This window comes from Pipistrellus hanaki (assembly GCF_964339955.1).
Source record: "Pipistrellus hanaki genome assembly, chromosome: 2".
Classification (NCBI taxonomy): domain Eukaryota; kingdom Metazoa; phylum Chordata; class Mammalia; order Chiroptera; family Vespertilionidae; genus Pipistrellus; species Pipistrellus hanaki.
Genome location: NC_140504.1, coordinates 152,815,548 through 152,832,544, shown reverse-complemented (window position 1 = coordinate 152,832,544; position 16,997 = coordinate 152,815,548). Strand labels below are relative to the sequence as shown.

The following is a 16,997-nucleotide window of genomic DNA, read 5'->3' as shown; positions in this document are numbered from 1 at the left end:
AAAGTTACTTGAAGCAGTTGCTGTGATCAAACACCAAGTGTCCCCAGAAAATCAATGTGAAACAGAAATTAGAGAGGTAGTATCTAATATGATTCCAAGTTTGGAGAAGGTAGATGTGGTGTCCAATAGGTGCATGCATTCCATTAATAAGTAGTTTTGGTTATTTAAAAATAAAGTAAAAATATTATGTTCCTTTTAAATTTATGTATATTGTTTTTAAATTATCACAAAGTAGTCATAAACATATATACAAGTTTACATCTAATTATTTAATAAATGAGATTGTTAGGTATTTCTTTAGTCTAGGGTCCATGTATCAAGATTATTAAGACACCAAAGGCATTTCTATACTAAGAATTTAGGAACTTCTGGGCTTTAATTGTTTTATGTCAGAGCTTTATTCACTATACTCCTCTCCCTTCTTCCTTATCTCTTCTGTCTCTGCCTTCCTCACTCCACAATATCCTCCATCACTATATTTTAACTTCACTCAATATTATATTAATGTATTAATATCCCTAATATAATGTATTAGATCATCAGAGTTAAGAAGTATTTTATTTTATTGACCATATAGTAGATTGATGTGAAAATAGGGTGATCAGAGGGTCCTATTGATCAGGACTTTCTGCTGAGGTAATAATCTTTATCCTGAAAATTTTTAAATGAGAATTTCTAGCTATGTAAAGAGCTGGTGCTACAGACTAAATTTTTTTATCTCCACAAAAATTAATATGTTAAAACCTATGTGATGGTATTTGGAGGTGGGGTCTTTGGTAGGTGATTAGTAAGGGTAGAGCTCTCATTAATGAGATTGTAAAAGAGACCCAGATTGCTCCCTAGTCCCTTCCATCCATCATGTGATGTCACAGAGAGAAGATGGCCATCTAGGAACCAGTTGAGGTATAAGTGAAAGTTTGATCTAAACATATAATTATTGACTGTCTAAGGCACATGTGTCAAACACAAGGCCCGCGGGCCAAATCCAGCCCGCCAGGCTTTGCAATGTGGCCCGCACCGCGCTGTCATCACTGCACTCCGCTGTCAGTTTATGACATTGTCAGTTTATGACTGTTCAGTAAACCATTCGGCCCACGATTTAGGCTGGATTTTAGATTTTGGCCCCTTCTCTGATTGAGTTCGACACCCCTAGTCTAAGGGCATAATAAGAAAAAAATAGTAAAACCCTTTATTATATTTACATTTCTGCATTGTACAACTATTTGGTTTGTTATTTTGACTAAAGCAAAAGGCCTATACTTCAATATTAAATGTCATATTATAATAAATAATTTAATATTATTTCAACAAATAAGTTATACTTGTGTTTACAAAATATTAGTACTAGACAGAAAGTTGCACTATTGCTTATTTTCAATTACCTTCATTTTGTTGACGAATCGAACAAAATCTAGAGAGTTAGACTTACTTTCCCAAAGTAACCTGGTCAAATGGTAAAGCGGGAATAAAATGGAAATAGGCACCTTGTAACTGACACTTTTTTGAAAGTCTATATATTTTATGCCTTTCATGATACCACTTACCAAGCTTTCATCTGTTTCTACTTATAAATTTCTCCACAGATGTGTAAATTTTTATTCTCTGTTCTTCCAACTTAAAATGTTGTCATAAATTTCTTTGAAATAATTTTCAAAATATACAAAACCACAAAATTTCCTCTTCATCTCAGTATTTTCATCAATCCCATTCTCTTTCCTATCCCTCTTCAAATCTGATACTGCATTTGAAGTGTCTGATAGTCATCCAACTGAGCTCACCAGGAAGCAGCACAATATTCATGGAGATGATTGGACTAGAGCCCAGTATAATCATGCCTCCATACTGGACTTTTGTCTATCTATGTCAACCTTACTGAGTCTCAGAATCCACCTCTAGGAAATGAAATGAAAAGATCAACTAGATGATCTTCAGTCTTCTTCCCCTAAAATAATCTTTAAACAGAAAAACTAAAGAATCAAATATACCCAGGTTTTTTACAAGCAAATATTCCCATAGCAACCTAACCAAAAACAAGTCAAAAGATAGAACTTAAGCCAAGATGTAAAGAAACGAATGTTTCTCTGCAATACCGAACCCCTAAGCCTGTCACTATGGAAACCTTAACATCCTATATAATAAAAGGGTAATGTGTAAATTAACCCTAAAGGTGGAACGCCGGGGAAACAATTGGTCACTATGATGCACACTGACCACCAGGGGGCAGACACTCAATGCAGGAGCTGCCTCCCGCTGGTCAGTGTGCTTCCACAGGGGGAGCACCACTCAGCCAGAAGCCAGCTCATGGCTGACCAGCACAGCAGACATAGCTGGAGCCTCTTCTGCCTCTGCAGCAGCACTAAAGATGTTCGACGAATGGCTTAGGCCTGCTCCCCAGGGGCCTAAGCCATTAGTTGGACATCCCCCAAGGACTCCCAGGCTGCCAGAGGGATGTCTGACTGCCAGCTTAAGCCCGATTACCCAGGGTGTGGGCCTAACCTGCCAGTCAGACACCTCCCCCCAAAAGACTCCCAGACTGTGAGAGGGCACAGGCTGGGCTGAGGGACCCCACCCTGAGTGCATGAATTTTCGTGCACTGGGCCTCTAGTTTATAATAAGAGCTTCGACTGATCATTATTCACAGATAAATTATTAGACAGGACCCATCGCATTTTTTATATTTTTGTCCTCAAGTATATTCTTTCTCTGAATTAATAAAATATTTTCAAATATGTTATAATAATGTCCCAAACTAGCAAGTACTAATAAATGAAAATAAATCTGAAAATTATTTTTTATTTCAAATTAACCTAAAGATTAAGGGACAATAGATATAAACATAACTGCTGTGCATAAATTTACATCAGTAGATACATAAACAAGCCATTTTTTATATGTAGAAAAAAATTAGAATTTGGTATTTTTGTCTTCTCTAATTTTCTACCACTACCTGGTTACCTTGGAACAATAATTTGGATTACAGAAGTTGTAAATTTATGGATTTTTTACATGTTAAATTGTCATTATAAAGTTTTATTCTCGAGCCAATGTTGCTCATTACACTCAATGAATGGATTTAGAATGAAGATTTAGCAGGCTAGACTGATATGAGAAAGCTTAGGAACAAAGTATGATAGAATGAAAGAAACTGGGATCACTTGGGAAACAGTAGGAATTGAAAGGGAGATTGGTGGTAAAAGCAAGACTTAGAGGACCCAGTTTTGTGTTAATATAGCTAAGGATTCGAAATAATTCCAGTTAATCAGTGATACACTTTCTTTTTAAAACTCTTACGACATTTTCCCTTTAGAACTCCTACATGGCTTATATTATATGTATCATACTACTCATATAAGGCTTATCATAATTGAATCCTGTGCTATAATGAGCTATATATCACCTCCCAAACTAGATTATGAATTCCCAATGGTATGGGTGACATCTTGTCTTTCTTTGGAACCTCTACAGTTCTTTGCACAGTGTCAGGCATATAAATAGCATTCAACAACTGTCTGATGAATAAATGTACTCATTTAAATTAGAAAAAAAAATTAGGGCTTATCTTAGAGATACATAGGATTTACTACTACCAGTGCTCCATAGGGATTTAAGTTTTAGAACTCCATCTTTAAATCTGAACCAAATAAGATATTGCCATCTTGGTTAACCATTGTTTTAAATGTTTACTTTCCTTGTCCTATATTATTATATCTCTCAGGATTCTTTTGTTCATCCAGCTAATGATATGAGGATTGGGGAGCTTCACCCTTCATTAGCTGAGACCCCTCTGTACCCACCCAAACTTGTTCTGCTAGGGAAGGACAAAAAAGGTAACACTGTGAACCTGATGTGTAACATACGCCACCAATGCATGTGCATGATGAATCACCAGTTGTCAATTATGATACACCATAGTCTATAGAAAATTTTTACAATTATATACTTCTCACGTTCATCGATATGCTATGTGTTTTTATCCTTACTTTTCTGTGTTTATAATTGTCAGTGTTCTGTGCATTATAATATTTTCCTTTTACATTTCAGAATCAACTGATGAGTCTGAAGTTGACAAAACTCACTGTCTGAATAACAGTGTTTCCTCAGGCACTTACTCAGACTACTCGCCTTCCCAGGCCTCCTCAGGATCCTCTAATGCCCGGGTTAAAGTGGGGTCCTTGCAGCCAACAGCTAAAGATGCAGTGCATAATTCTTTGTGGGGTAACAGGTGTGTTTTCAGAATTCTTTCTTTTCTGTTCCCAAATGCTTATCTTCAGCCATTTATTAAAATGAAATCACCTTAACTTTGGAATTGTATCAGCACATGAGTGGCATAGAAAATAGAAGGGGCAGGTAAGTAAATGGAGGCCCCTGGGTTTTCTAAGAGCACCTTGAACACATTTTATAGAACAAAGCCATTGTTTAAGGGAGAGATTATGGATTAATAAGAGGTTGAGATGATAGAACAAAAATTTTTAAACAAAAATTTTTCCCAATACTTATTATATTTATATAGGCATTTCGCCACCCATAATGGTGTTATGGATTAAAGTGAGATGCATTTAAAGCCCTTCTATGCGTAGTATAATGTTCAATGAATGTTTAGTAAATTTTTTATTTCTATCATCATCATCATCATCATTTTATCACTACCTGGAAAAGTTAGAATATAGGTGAAAGTATTTAATCTTTCAAAATGGATCCTACTCTATATTACCTTCATTTTACATAAGAAAACAACTAAAACCACAGACCGCAATAAAGTGACTCAATGAGATAGCATTTGCCCAGTTCTGATATCTTGTTTTGTAATTTGTTGCTGTTTTACACTATAAATAGCAAATAAAAATTATCATATGATATAACTAAACAATGACTTTCATTTATATTTTACTGATAATATCACTACTCTTGACCATAAATTGTTTGATAATTAATAAATAACTTTCTGTTCACTGATGCCATGATAGTATTAACTCTTAATTACTTATAAATTCATTATTTTTTCTATAAGCTGAGATTAATTTAAGTATTTTCTTTGTTAGAAAAACATTAAAAGTCTTTTGCTCACTGATTAAAGATATATAATTCAATATTATTATTGTGCAAATGGTTTTAAAAAATGAGCATTTTCTAGACATACTGTGGTCACTAGTATGAACATATCAATGATCAAAAGTCAACCCATATAATAAAAACCTAATATGCTAAGTGTCTGGTTGATTGGTCAGTCATTCAACCAATCCAAGCTTAACATGCTAATGATATGCTAAAGCAACTCAACCATTCACTATGACATGCACTAACCACTAGCAGACAGTCAACCAACCAGTAGCTAGTCACTGTGACATGCACTGACTTTCAGGGGGCAGATGCTCTGATCAGTAGGTTAGCTTGATGATTGGGACTGAGTGAGATGGGCCAGACACACCCTAGAGCACATGTGTCAAACACAAGGCCCGCGGGCCAAATCCAGCCCGCCAGGCCTTGCAATGTGGCCCGCACCGCGCTGTCATCACTGCACTCCGCTGTCAGTTTATGACATTGTCAATTTATGACTGTTCAGTAAACCATTCGGCCCGCTATTTAGGCTGGATTTTAGATTTTGGCCCCTTCTCTGATTGAGTTCGACACCCCTACCCTAGAGCTCTCCCACAGTCCCTTCCTGGCTAGCCAATCTCCCGCATCCCTCCCTGACCCCAATTATGCTCTAGTGGGGTCTCTTGGCCTGGTCTGTGCCCTCTCACAATCCTGGACCCCTTGGGGGATGTTAGAGAGCCAGCTTCGGCCCAACCCCACTGGCCAGGCCAAGGGACCCCACTGGTGCATGAATTCATGCACCGGGCCTCTAGTATAATATAATAATAGAGTAGAATAGAACACAATACAATTTACATTCTAGATAAAGATACATTAGTATATTCCTTATGCAGTGGGTTTACTATTTCCAATACCTGGCCTTCACATAAACTTTATTTGAAGACAGGTTGAGTTTATTAGGTAGACCAAGCATTTACAGAATAGGTACTCTCGACCAACAGTTTGTAAATGTCCTGAATCAGGAATTCCAGGAATTGGGACCAGGAGTCAGGTGATTCTAATTATTAGGCTGCAAGACCATTACTAAAGATCTGTATAGTTCATTCATTCATTTGTTCATTCATTCATTCAAGAAATATATTTTTAATACCTACTCTATGCCAGCCACAATGCTGGGCCTGAAGAAAAAAAAAAATCTCTGCCCTCATAAGTTTATATAAGTTTATATTCTAGCAGAGAACACAAGATAGTCCATAATATAATAGATAACTAAAATAGATATTATGTTAGAAGTTATTGATTACTAGGAAGAAGAAATTAAAGTCAGAGCAGGGTAAAGGGTGGATTTTTTTAGACGTGAAATGATAGTGAGGTGTTCACCATAAGAGAGAGGTGTGGGTGAATGGGCAGTTCAACAAAGGACGGTGGCCTGCTTGGCTGCTGCCTGTTCCCTTTCTTCATACTTCCAGGAACCATCTTCACCCTTCTCCCCACTGTCTTCGCAGGATGGCACCGTCTTTCCCGCAACCTCTCGACTCAAAGCCATTACTCAGCCAGCGGGAGGCCGTCCCCCCGGGGAACCTGCCGCAGCGCCCTGACCGGCTGCCCATGAGTGACTCCTTCGCCGACACCTGGACCGATGGCTCGCATTACGATAACACGGGGTTCGTGGCCGAGGAGGCCGCCGGCGGCGACAATGCCAACAGCAACCCGCTCTTGGGTTCCAAGTCGAGAAACCCGGCCGCCCACGGGCGCAGGCCTCTGCTCCGGCAGGACAGGATCGTGGGCGTCCCGCTGGAGCTGGAGCAGTCTGCAGCCAGACACACGCCCGAAACAGAAGTGCCTCCTCCCAACCCTTGGCAGAACTGGACCAGGACCCCCAGCCCCTTTGAAGACAGGACCGCCTTCCCTTCCAAGCTGGAGAGCACCCCCACCACCAGCCCGCTGCCCGAGAGGAAGGACCACATGAAGGACTCCGTGGACATCCCCAGCCCCTTCTCCCCGGGGCTCCCGTGGGAGTACCACGACTCCAACCCCAACAGGAGCCTCTTCTCGCAGATGCACTGCCGCCCGGAACCCCCCAAGGGCATTCCCATCAGCAAGAGCACCGAGCGGCTCTCCCCGCTCCTGAGAGACATCAAGTCCAACAAGTTCAAGAAGTCGCAGAGCATCGACGAGATCGACATCGGCACCTACAAGGTCTACAACATCCCCCTGGAGCACTACGCCTCCGGGGGCGATCACCTGGGCAGCCACGAGCGCCCGGACAGGCTGCTGGGCCCGGAGCCCCTGGGCATGGCCAGCATGTCCCGCAGCCAGTCCGTCCCGATGCTGGACGACACGGAGATGCTCGCGTACGGAGGCGGCAAGGGGCCTCAGCCCCAGAAAGCCTCCATGACCAAGAAGGTCTACCAGTTCGACCAAAGCTTCAACCCCCAGGGCGCGGTGGAAGTGAAGGCCGACAAGAGGATGCCGCCCCAATTCCAGCACAACCCCGAGTACCTGCAGCAGCAGCAGCAGCCGCCGGGCAAGAGCCTCGCCAAGGACCTCATCAGCCCGCGGGCCTACCGGGGGTACCCGCCCATGGAGCAGATGTTCTCCTTCTCCCAGCCATCCGTCAACGAGGATGCCCTGCTCAGCGCCGCCCAGTTTGCCAGCCAAGGGGCCAGGGCGGGCTTCCTGCGGAGAGCCGACTCCCTGGTGAGCGCCACCGACATGGCCATGTTCAGGAGGGTCAGTGAGCCTCCCGAGCTGCCCCCCGGCGATCGGTACGGCAGGCCCCCCTACAGGGGCGGCCTGGATCGCCAGAGCAGCAGCCTGTCCGTGACTGAGCCCCAGTTCCTGAAAAGGAACGGCAGGTACGAAGACGAGCACCCTTCCTACCAAGAAGTGAAAGCAGCAGCGCAGGCGGGAAGCTTTCCGGTTAAAAACCTCACCCAGAGGAGGCCGCTGTCTGCCAGAAGCTACAGCACAGAGAGTTACGGGGCCTCCCAGACCAGGCCAGTCTCAGCTAGGCCCACCATGGCAGCTCTCTTGGAGAAAATACCGTCTGACTATAACCTGGGTAACTATGACAAGCCATCAGATAACAGTGATATAAAGACGAGGCCCACTCCTGTGAAGGGAGAGGAGAGCTGTGGTAAAATGCCTGCAGACTGGAGACAACAGCTGCTTAGACATATAGAAGCTAGAAGGTTAGACAGGGTATGTTTGGCCTTTCTCTGTTCAGAATACCCCCTCCTGCCTTTTAGTTTTAATTTTATTGGCATTTTCTTAAGTCCGTGTGGTGACGCATGCACTACGTGGATGAATAGATGATCAGCATTTTTTGTTTATATTGTGGGGAATTGGTCATTATAGTTTTGTTTTGTTTTTCTTCATGGGTATTGTTTCATGCTCTTGGAGAGTCCATAACCTTGTAGGTGAGTTGTTCATCCAATCTAGCCTAAATATTGTTAGCAAGAAAGAATTTCACTTGATTATACGGGAATGGTGCTTCAAGCCACTTTCTAGCCATTAAGGCAAATTGTCTCTCCGAAGGCACAAAACTGTTCTCTGGTGACCTAAAGAGTATGATTTTAATTGAATCCATTAAAAAAAAAAGTGAGTATTTTGCCCCTTTCTGCATGGAAACACACTTTTATTAAAGTCAGGTCTAATTTGTTTATAAAATTTGCATATAGTTACCGCTATGGGACTACTAAAGTTATTACTTCAAAGGAGTAATAATAATCTTCCCAACAAGAAACAGAAAATATAAAATAAGCAGACATGCCCTCCTGAGCGAGGCCCACCATGTTATTTTGTTTAATAAAAATCCCGCCATTTAGAATGGCAGTCTTTAAATGGAAAGAAATGTTTAAATTCAAATCATACTACAGACCACAGAAATAGATGAAGTCTTTATAAAGACTACAAATGTACAAATTAGTATGTATATTCAGGAAATAAGTACCATTTCAGATAAAAAATTAAGTCACAAGAAAGCATAATTACTGAGGAATAAAACAATGTATAAGGCCTAGAATTATTTTTTATTGACTATTGTTTCTCTTTAAGAGGAATCTGGTCATTTTTTAGAAGTGTGACCAGTGACCATCATTATGGAGTGTCCTTTCTGGCTTTGGTGTACAGGCCTTTGTGTGCCCTGCAAAAAAAAAAAAAAAAAAAAACAAAAAAAAAAAAAACACAAAACCTCTTTTCTGTGAAAACAGGGCCTTTTCTCATTTTGTAGGTTTAAAAGTTTCAGTGTAAATTGGGAATCTGGGTAATAGTACACCATGGGAGACTTTCAGTCAATACTTTTATTATTTTATTTGGTGTCCTACTGAAAGCACAGGTCATTGCATTTATCATCTATATTTCCTTAACCTTGAATTTTGTGTTTTCAGGTGTACTTTTTCTAAATAATTATATTGTTTGTAGGTCGTGTCTACATGACAAAAAAAAAAAAAAAACAATCATTTTTGGGGACAGAGTGCACTAATAGGTGTGGGTGTGGGTGTTAGTTTCTCACTGTGGAAATTGGTTCTGCCTTGCCAAGTAATTCATCAGAATGTCTATTTCAAATAGGTGTGCTCAGTCCCATTGAAGGGAGCTCATCAAAGCCTCATGACTGGCTGTCAGTGGGAGACACCTGCTCAATTGTCACCACGCCTTACCTCACGTTATACCCTCCATGTAGACAGATAACTTGGAGGGAGAAAAAATTGGGGGCCAAATAATACAGTACAGTTTGGAAACTCTGGCCTCGTGTAGACACGACCATACGTAAAAGGGTAAGATAAACGAGTCAAGAAAGGTTGTAAGAAGCTTTTCAGAGCATAAGTATAATGACTAGTAACTTGAGGCAGCAGAGGACTGAGTGGAAACAAAGCATAAAAAAAGAAAAGCAGATTCTGAACATTTGATACCATCATTCCTTTCCTAGTTTCCCAGCTAAATGGTTTCTCTCCTTTGAACAGTGCTACTGACAAGTAGGTGACTCCTAACTGGAGTAGGAATTTGGAGGGGGGAAGATAAAAAGAGGGGTTGGATCACCGGAAGTCTAGAGGCCCTGCCTGTCCCAGGGTTCAGAAACATAAAAGTTAACTCATATATTTCCCATTGCTATGACAGCACCTCCCTTTTTAATCAGCCTCCATTTATCCCTTGTTTAGTTATCATTTTATTAGTGTCTTTCATTTTTCAGAGCAACGTCAATATATGTTAATAGCTTCTCCTTTAATTCTGACATGAAATTGCTTTAGAGAGTTGCTTCAAGCTGTTGAATCCTAGAAGCTCTTCTAAATTTTTCCAAATAAAATTTCTTCTTCCTCCCAATTGACGTACTGAGCTTTTCAGGCTATATCGTATTTAAAATTTAATCTCAGCTACTCAACAAGATGAATTCAACACAGATGTGTTGCCTAAAACTAGTTTTGACATAGCTGTGCCACTGAACATTCTGTCCAAAGTCAGATTGTACCAGAGACATGCTATGCTTCTTTCCTAGCAAAATTCCATTGAGCAATTTGAACCCTGGAAATCAAATAGTTACATTGGAAACTATAAGATCTTTGTCCAGTCCTCCTGAAACAGAACTGCCTTTAAGCTCCGATAAGCTTAACAGACCAACATGATATTGGTTACAGCTCTTGGTCGGTACTCGGAGAGGCAGCTCCAGGGACAGCCCAGGATAAAAGATGCCCCATTGCACCACAGATCCCCACTGTGACTGAGAGAAACTAAAACATGAGGCCATGTATCTGAGACTGCTACCCTTCTAGAGGAGCGATAGAGCACTAGGTGGGGTGATTTTAATCCAAGGGTTAGGCTGAAGTGTTCAGTGTCCTTTTCCATTTCGGCATAGTGACAATGAAGAAACTCTGATAAAACAATCAAAAATCCATAGTAAAGTGAACCTCTGATGCTAAAAACCATTGCTTTGCAAATAATGTCCTAGAGTGGAGTAGCTGTCTACTATTAGGGTTCAGTTTTTTAAAAGGGTACTAAGTTAATTTACATAGATTTTTGTTTTTCAAAATAAAAGAATTAACTAAAGGATCAAACACTGAGTTATTACATTTCCATTATAAATGGAAAGTAGAGATTGTACTGATGAAAACTATTTGATGGCCAGGCATCCAAAAATGTCTTAATTTTTTAAAGTTTTATAGGAAAAATGAACTACCAGACACTTGGAATAACTTTAGAAGGATAGCCACAATTAAAATAATACTATTTTTCTAGAGTTATTTAGGTGTAGTATATAAGTAGCACTAATAGTTCAAGTCATAATTCCTTTAGTTTCATAATGAAACTTCTCCAACTTAAATGCAATTTTTAAGAAATAAAAAAGAGTATTTGGATCCTCATATAACTTATTTGACTAGTTTGACTAAATTAATCTGTAAATTCAGTCAGACTTTGGTCAGATTGAATGAGCTTTAGACCAGCTCTTTTTCTGAGTTGCTGTAATTGAGCCTATAAATTGAGAAATAAAATAAACTGATTTTGGCTGCAACATTGAGTGCATCAGTTTTAAGGCAAGATCAGAAGCTAGTATTTGTCTTCTGTATGTGATGAACTCATAATGTGAAAGACACCATGAGATTTGCAGCTGACTTCACTGTTTACATTTTTTTTAATTAATAGACTTCCACAGGTAAACCACATCTGTCCAAAATCACTGCTATCATGATATGCAAGGTAGATTTTTATGCCTCTGAGTTAGCAGCAGATATAAAACAGAATGTATCTTGGCTTTTTGTCTTTTCTGTAGTTTTGGGCGATACTCATTATGTGCATAACTAACACTGTTTACTGTTTGCTTCTGTCTGATCGAGTGCATGTTTTGAAAAGAAAGTTACTGTTTGCTTGCTTAAAGTTAAATGTGATAAATTGAAACATATTCATGTTATAATCAGTTTGTTGAGCATGTGTTCACACCCTGTCACATGATTATCTCCTCTACTCAGAATGCTGCTTACAAACACAACACAGTTAACCTTGGCATGCTGCCCTATGGAGGTATTTCAGCAATGCATGCAGGCAGAAGCATGACTTTAAACTTGCAGACTAAGTCTAAATTTGATCTACAAGAACTACCTCTTCAGAAAGTAAGTATGGACTGCCCTACATGTGTCAGCATACCAAAGCCAATTACAGTTTGCTTACTTCCTGTGTTTAGGCTGTGCATATGGCCCTGCTTACAGACTCTCAAGAGTCCCTAAAGCACAAGGGCAACTAATGTAGAGCCTGAACTCTTCTGAGCTGCTAAATGAATATTTGTAGCTAGACTGATGGTCAGGTTCCTGCTCTACAGCTTTGCTTTTTGGATTGAGCAGGTACATGGCTTTTTGTGTTGCTTTAAGGCTCATTTTTCATGTTATTCATTTTCTTTTCCTTTATTCTTTTTTTTTATACTTTTTTTTTTTTTTTTTTTTTTTTAGATAACCTTAACTTGATGATGCATTCTAAGAACAGAGCTAAAAATTATAACTGGATTTCTGTTCATTCTTTTGGGAAAGACAGAGTCCTAAATTGGAATGGAAATTAAGTGGTCAACACCTCTAAGTGCTTTTTCAGCCTGTTTCCCCTGCAGGAGATGCTACACAGAAGTAAAACATGAGAAACAAGTCTGTGGCTTCCCCAGTAGATTGTTACTCAACCTCGGCTAATAAAAGAAAATGTAGGCTCATTTGAAAGAGAATACACTGTAAGATGAAACATTTCCATTGGCAAAGGAACATTTCTGCTCCTTTTCTTCAGGCAAAACTGAGAATGTGCATTTTACCTGTTTAAATTGATTAATGCCTTCTGTCTTCGTTACATTTTGATGGATACTAATGAGTCATTTTTGCACAATATGTCACTAAGACTTTATTGTACAGAGTCGTTAGCCTAGTAACTTTTTAGCGGGGGAAGTGCAATGCAAAGTGGGGATAACAGAGTGACAGTAGCCTCCTAGCAAAATGAATGACCATATGGAACAAACTCCCACCCTAGCAAAATAAGGGTCAAAAGACCTCAAGTTCAGGTTTTATTGTCAGATTAGTCTTAAAAACAATCTCTACCTCTGGATTGTTTGCTTCCCACTCTGAGTAGAGAGATAAAAATCAAAGAGATATTTATATTCACAAATGTATCATCACTTTGGGGGGAAAAACACCTAACTAAATTAGGAACCTTTGAATGTTGTTTGTTCTTGGTCTCCTGTTGAAGAACTAGTGGTGTGTAAGTAACTTCCTCTCCAGGGAGAAAACCATGGCCATGATTTGTGATATTTGCCAGTGTCAGTGATATAAATACTCCCTCTCAGCCAGTTTCAGAGTACTAAGGCAACTCCACTGAACTCAGAACTGGGGCTTGAGTGCAGACGGTTCTCCTGAGCTAATACAAGTCGGCTTCCACATACCACTCTCTGCAAGGCCTTTTTAGCTGGAGCCCCAGCTTTTATGGAGCCTGCCCTTCATGTTCCCTCAGACGCCCAAGGCTCTCATCCTCTGCCGCAAGGAAACCAGTTTTGCAAAAGGCCTTGAAACTAACTTATTTGCACTAAGTAATAGAGGAGATGTCACAATTTTAATAGGCACCTTTCCTGGAAGGCTTGACAAGTAATAGAAATGAAACCCTTAAACTAAAATGATCAAATTTCAAAATTCAGTGATTTTAGAGAGGTCTTGGTATGAAGGAAGCTATTACTTGAATCCCTTAAAGTTACGCCATATAAATAGCTCCTTATTCTGCCTAGTTTTTAGCCCTACTTACTTATTACTCTATAAAATAACACAGATATATTTAGTGCTAAAAATATGGTGATATACTTTGAAGCACTCTTTCTGAATATCTAGATTATTTGTAGATATAATTTAGGTACCTCTGTATTGCTATATTAGTTTTCTGATGTTGTTTGGGGTACCCTAGAGAATGGCTTCATTATGGTTACTATAGCTTTAGGATGATCTATAACAGAAATATTTCAGAATTATAATATTTAGAGGCTCTTCAACCTTCCTCCATTGGGCACAGAGATGACCTAAAGGGATTCTCTTTGGAAGCTACATTAAACTGCAAATCAAGAATAATTCAGTTATTGCAAGACTCCATCTGAAAATGAATTATTGTCAATATTGCATTATCCAAACAAAGAGAGAAAGAGAGAGAGAGAGAGACAAAGAAGGCAGGGGATAAAAAAGGAACACAGGCAGGGCAAGTATTCTATTACCTCAAAAAGATTTCGTGACCCCAAAATATCAGTTTAAGGTGTCTAAACTTTAGGCCTTCAGGCATTTTGGACAACTTTCCTTCCCTGGCGCCATTGCAGGAACTCCATCTTATGTGACACTGCGGGACGCTTACTCACTTTTGAGACTCCTCCAGCCTCTGCTTCCTCCCATGGATTCCAGTCTAATCCTCTGCCCCTTCATCTTTGGTCAGGTACCTCTGTTCTGCAGAGCTTCCTTAATTAGAAAACCTGTCTGGTTTTTTTGCCAGGCGTTCCCATCATCACTCTTAAAAGGCAGACTCTCAGAATCCCCCTTCTTGGATCCACTGACCGCTGTTGCTAAATGATCCCATGCCTGAGGCTCACTTTCGCTGAGCTCTTTTTTACAAGAAAGGAGATGGACAAGAATTATTTTCCTTTGATTTACAAATGCATAAAATTTCAACACTTCTATCTTGCCTCTTAAGATAAAAATTAATATATCTACAATTTCTTTGCAACAAATATATCTACAATATTTGTTGGCCACAAGAATTTCACTAAATTACAAAATAAAGTCAATTTATAAACACGTACTTTTCAGCAGATTGAAAATTGACAAAGATGTCCGTTCTCCTGTGGAAACACTGGCACTGTCTTTTTATTCATAAAATTCCTGAGTGATAATATTAGCCATCTCTACTTAGATGCTAGGAAAAAATGAATGAAGTATCCTAAGAAATCTAAATGAATGTTTTTCACATATTACAAGTTAAGTAAGGGAAATAAAGTGCAGCATACTTTTGTGTGGTCATGCCCTCCCAAGGGGACATTCTGGGGCTGAAATCCAGACTATACCTCTGGTCATTAGAGGAAAGGGGCACCTTTGTGTATTTCCTCTCTCAACTGAGACTGTCTTTTTGTAAGTTATGCACCCAATGCAGTGGGCCTTTTGTGATTCCTACCTTCCATTTTGGTAATTGACAGAAAGGTGCCACGTGTGTAAGCTGAGATCCTGACCCAGCACATTCCTTCTTCTTTGGTTTGGGTTTTTTTTAGTTTGCCAAAACATATCTAGTTTGTTTGTCTTTTCTTCTCAACTTTCTTTAAATAATTTTGTAGTCAATTAATGAAAGGATTTAACTATTTGTGAATGAAGATTGAAGACTGTATTTGATAAGAATTACACAGTGAATATTTACGTGGACGGAAAGGGAAGACTCTCCCAGATTTTCCTGTGTTCTGAGTAGTTCCACTTACATATTTTTCTATGCTAGGTTGAGTAATGCACATTTTTTATGAATTACAAGCTAAATATAGACTTTCCACATGATAAACAGTAAATTACATTTTCTAATTTAATTTTATGAAGCCTCAAGATATTAAAAGAATGTGAATAAATATAACAACATTAGTTTAATAAATGTAATTTTCTTTAATATTCTCATTTATTGATGATTATTCTAATTTCCTAAAAAAAAAGTAATGATACTTATGATCAGAGCATTTAAGACATGAAATCATCTATTAAATTATAAGCTTTTATATTTTCTATCTACTTATTTATTCATTCATTCATTTACTCAAATTTTTTTTTTTATTTACTGCTGCTCCAAAAAGCATTTAAGGCAACTTTCTATGATGTTATTAATGATTCTATGTGCTTCTTCGGATGTGTTCTGTTGTAATTGAACTTAGCTATTGTCTTGAAATGTTATGTTATCAGAGAGAAATATAATACAGTTGATCCTGTACAACATGGGTTTGATGTGTACAGGTCCACTTATATATGGACCTTTTTCAGTAAATATTGTGAATGTATTTTCTCTTCCTTATAATTTTCTTAATAACATTTTATTTACTCTAGCTTACTTTATTGTACAAATACAATATATAATACATATAACATAGAAAATATGTGTTAATCAACTGTTTGTGTTATCAGTAAGGTTACCTGTCAACAGTAGGCTATTAGTAATTAAGTTTTGGGGAAGTTAAAAGGTATATGTGGATTTTCGACTGCAAAGGAATTGGCACCCCTAACCATGTGTTGTTCAAGGGTCAACTGTATTGTAAAATGTCAATTCAAACTAGCATTTTTATTATCCAGATTAATGGTAGAATAAATATTTCAATAGAAGAAGAATAAAGAATAGATTTTATTGAGAATCTACTATGTACCTGGTACAATGAGGTACTTTAAATATGTTTTTTTCACCCAACTCTAACAAAAACTCTCATAGGAAGTATTTATCTTCATTATATTGATGAGAATTCTGAGTTTCATGTGTCACAAAAAATAAGTCACTTACTATATTTTTACTATTTTACTACTGTAACCCCTGTCCCTAGAATAGGGGCAGCTAGAATTAGAATCTGACTCTGCTTGGCACCCAAATTCCTGCTGTTTACTATACAATGCTGCCTTCTCAAATGTTTGTAAAATCTGGCATCTTCTTAGAACATAACTCATAAGAGTTGATGAAGCGCTCTTGTACACATTATTTTTTTAATATATTTTATTGAGTTTTTACAGAGAGGAAGAAAGAGGGATAGAAAGCTAGAAACATCGATGAGAGAGAAACGTTGATCAGTTGCCTTCTGCAACTGATTGGGGATGTGCCCGCAACCAAGGCACATGCCCTTGACAGGACTCGAACCTAGGACCTTTCAGTCCTCAGGCTGACGCTCTATCCACTGAGCCAAACCGGTTTCAGCTCTTGTACACATTATTATCCCACATCATCTTCCTAACAATCCGGAAAAATAGATATCA

At 38.9% G+C, this 16,997-nt stretch overlaps 1 protein-coding gene across 11 annotated transcripts in view; it reads left to right on the top strand.

Annotated features, from left to right (window-relative positions):
- LRRC7 (leucine rich repeat containing 7) overlaps positions 1-16,997 on the top strand; it is a 475,871-nt gene that overhangs the window by 388,812 nt on the left and 70,062 nt on the right. For 9 of the 11 annotated variants that reach the window (XM_084871851.1, XM_084871861.1, XM_084871858.1 and 6 more), the window contains 4 exons: positions 3,716-3,827; positions 4,042-4,222; positions 6,540-8,238; positions 11,994-12,134. In XM_084871851.1, coding sequence (XP_084727977.1) covers positions 3,716-3,827; positions 4,042-4,222; positions 6,540-8,238; positions 11,994-12,134 — 2,133 coding nt within the window. The remainder of the gene's footprint in view (positions 1-3,715; positions 3,828-4,041; positions 4,223-6,539; positions 8,239-11,993; positions 12,135-16,997) is intronic. The other 2 variants (XM_084871862.1, XM_084871859.1) reach the window with 1 other exon arrangement.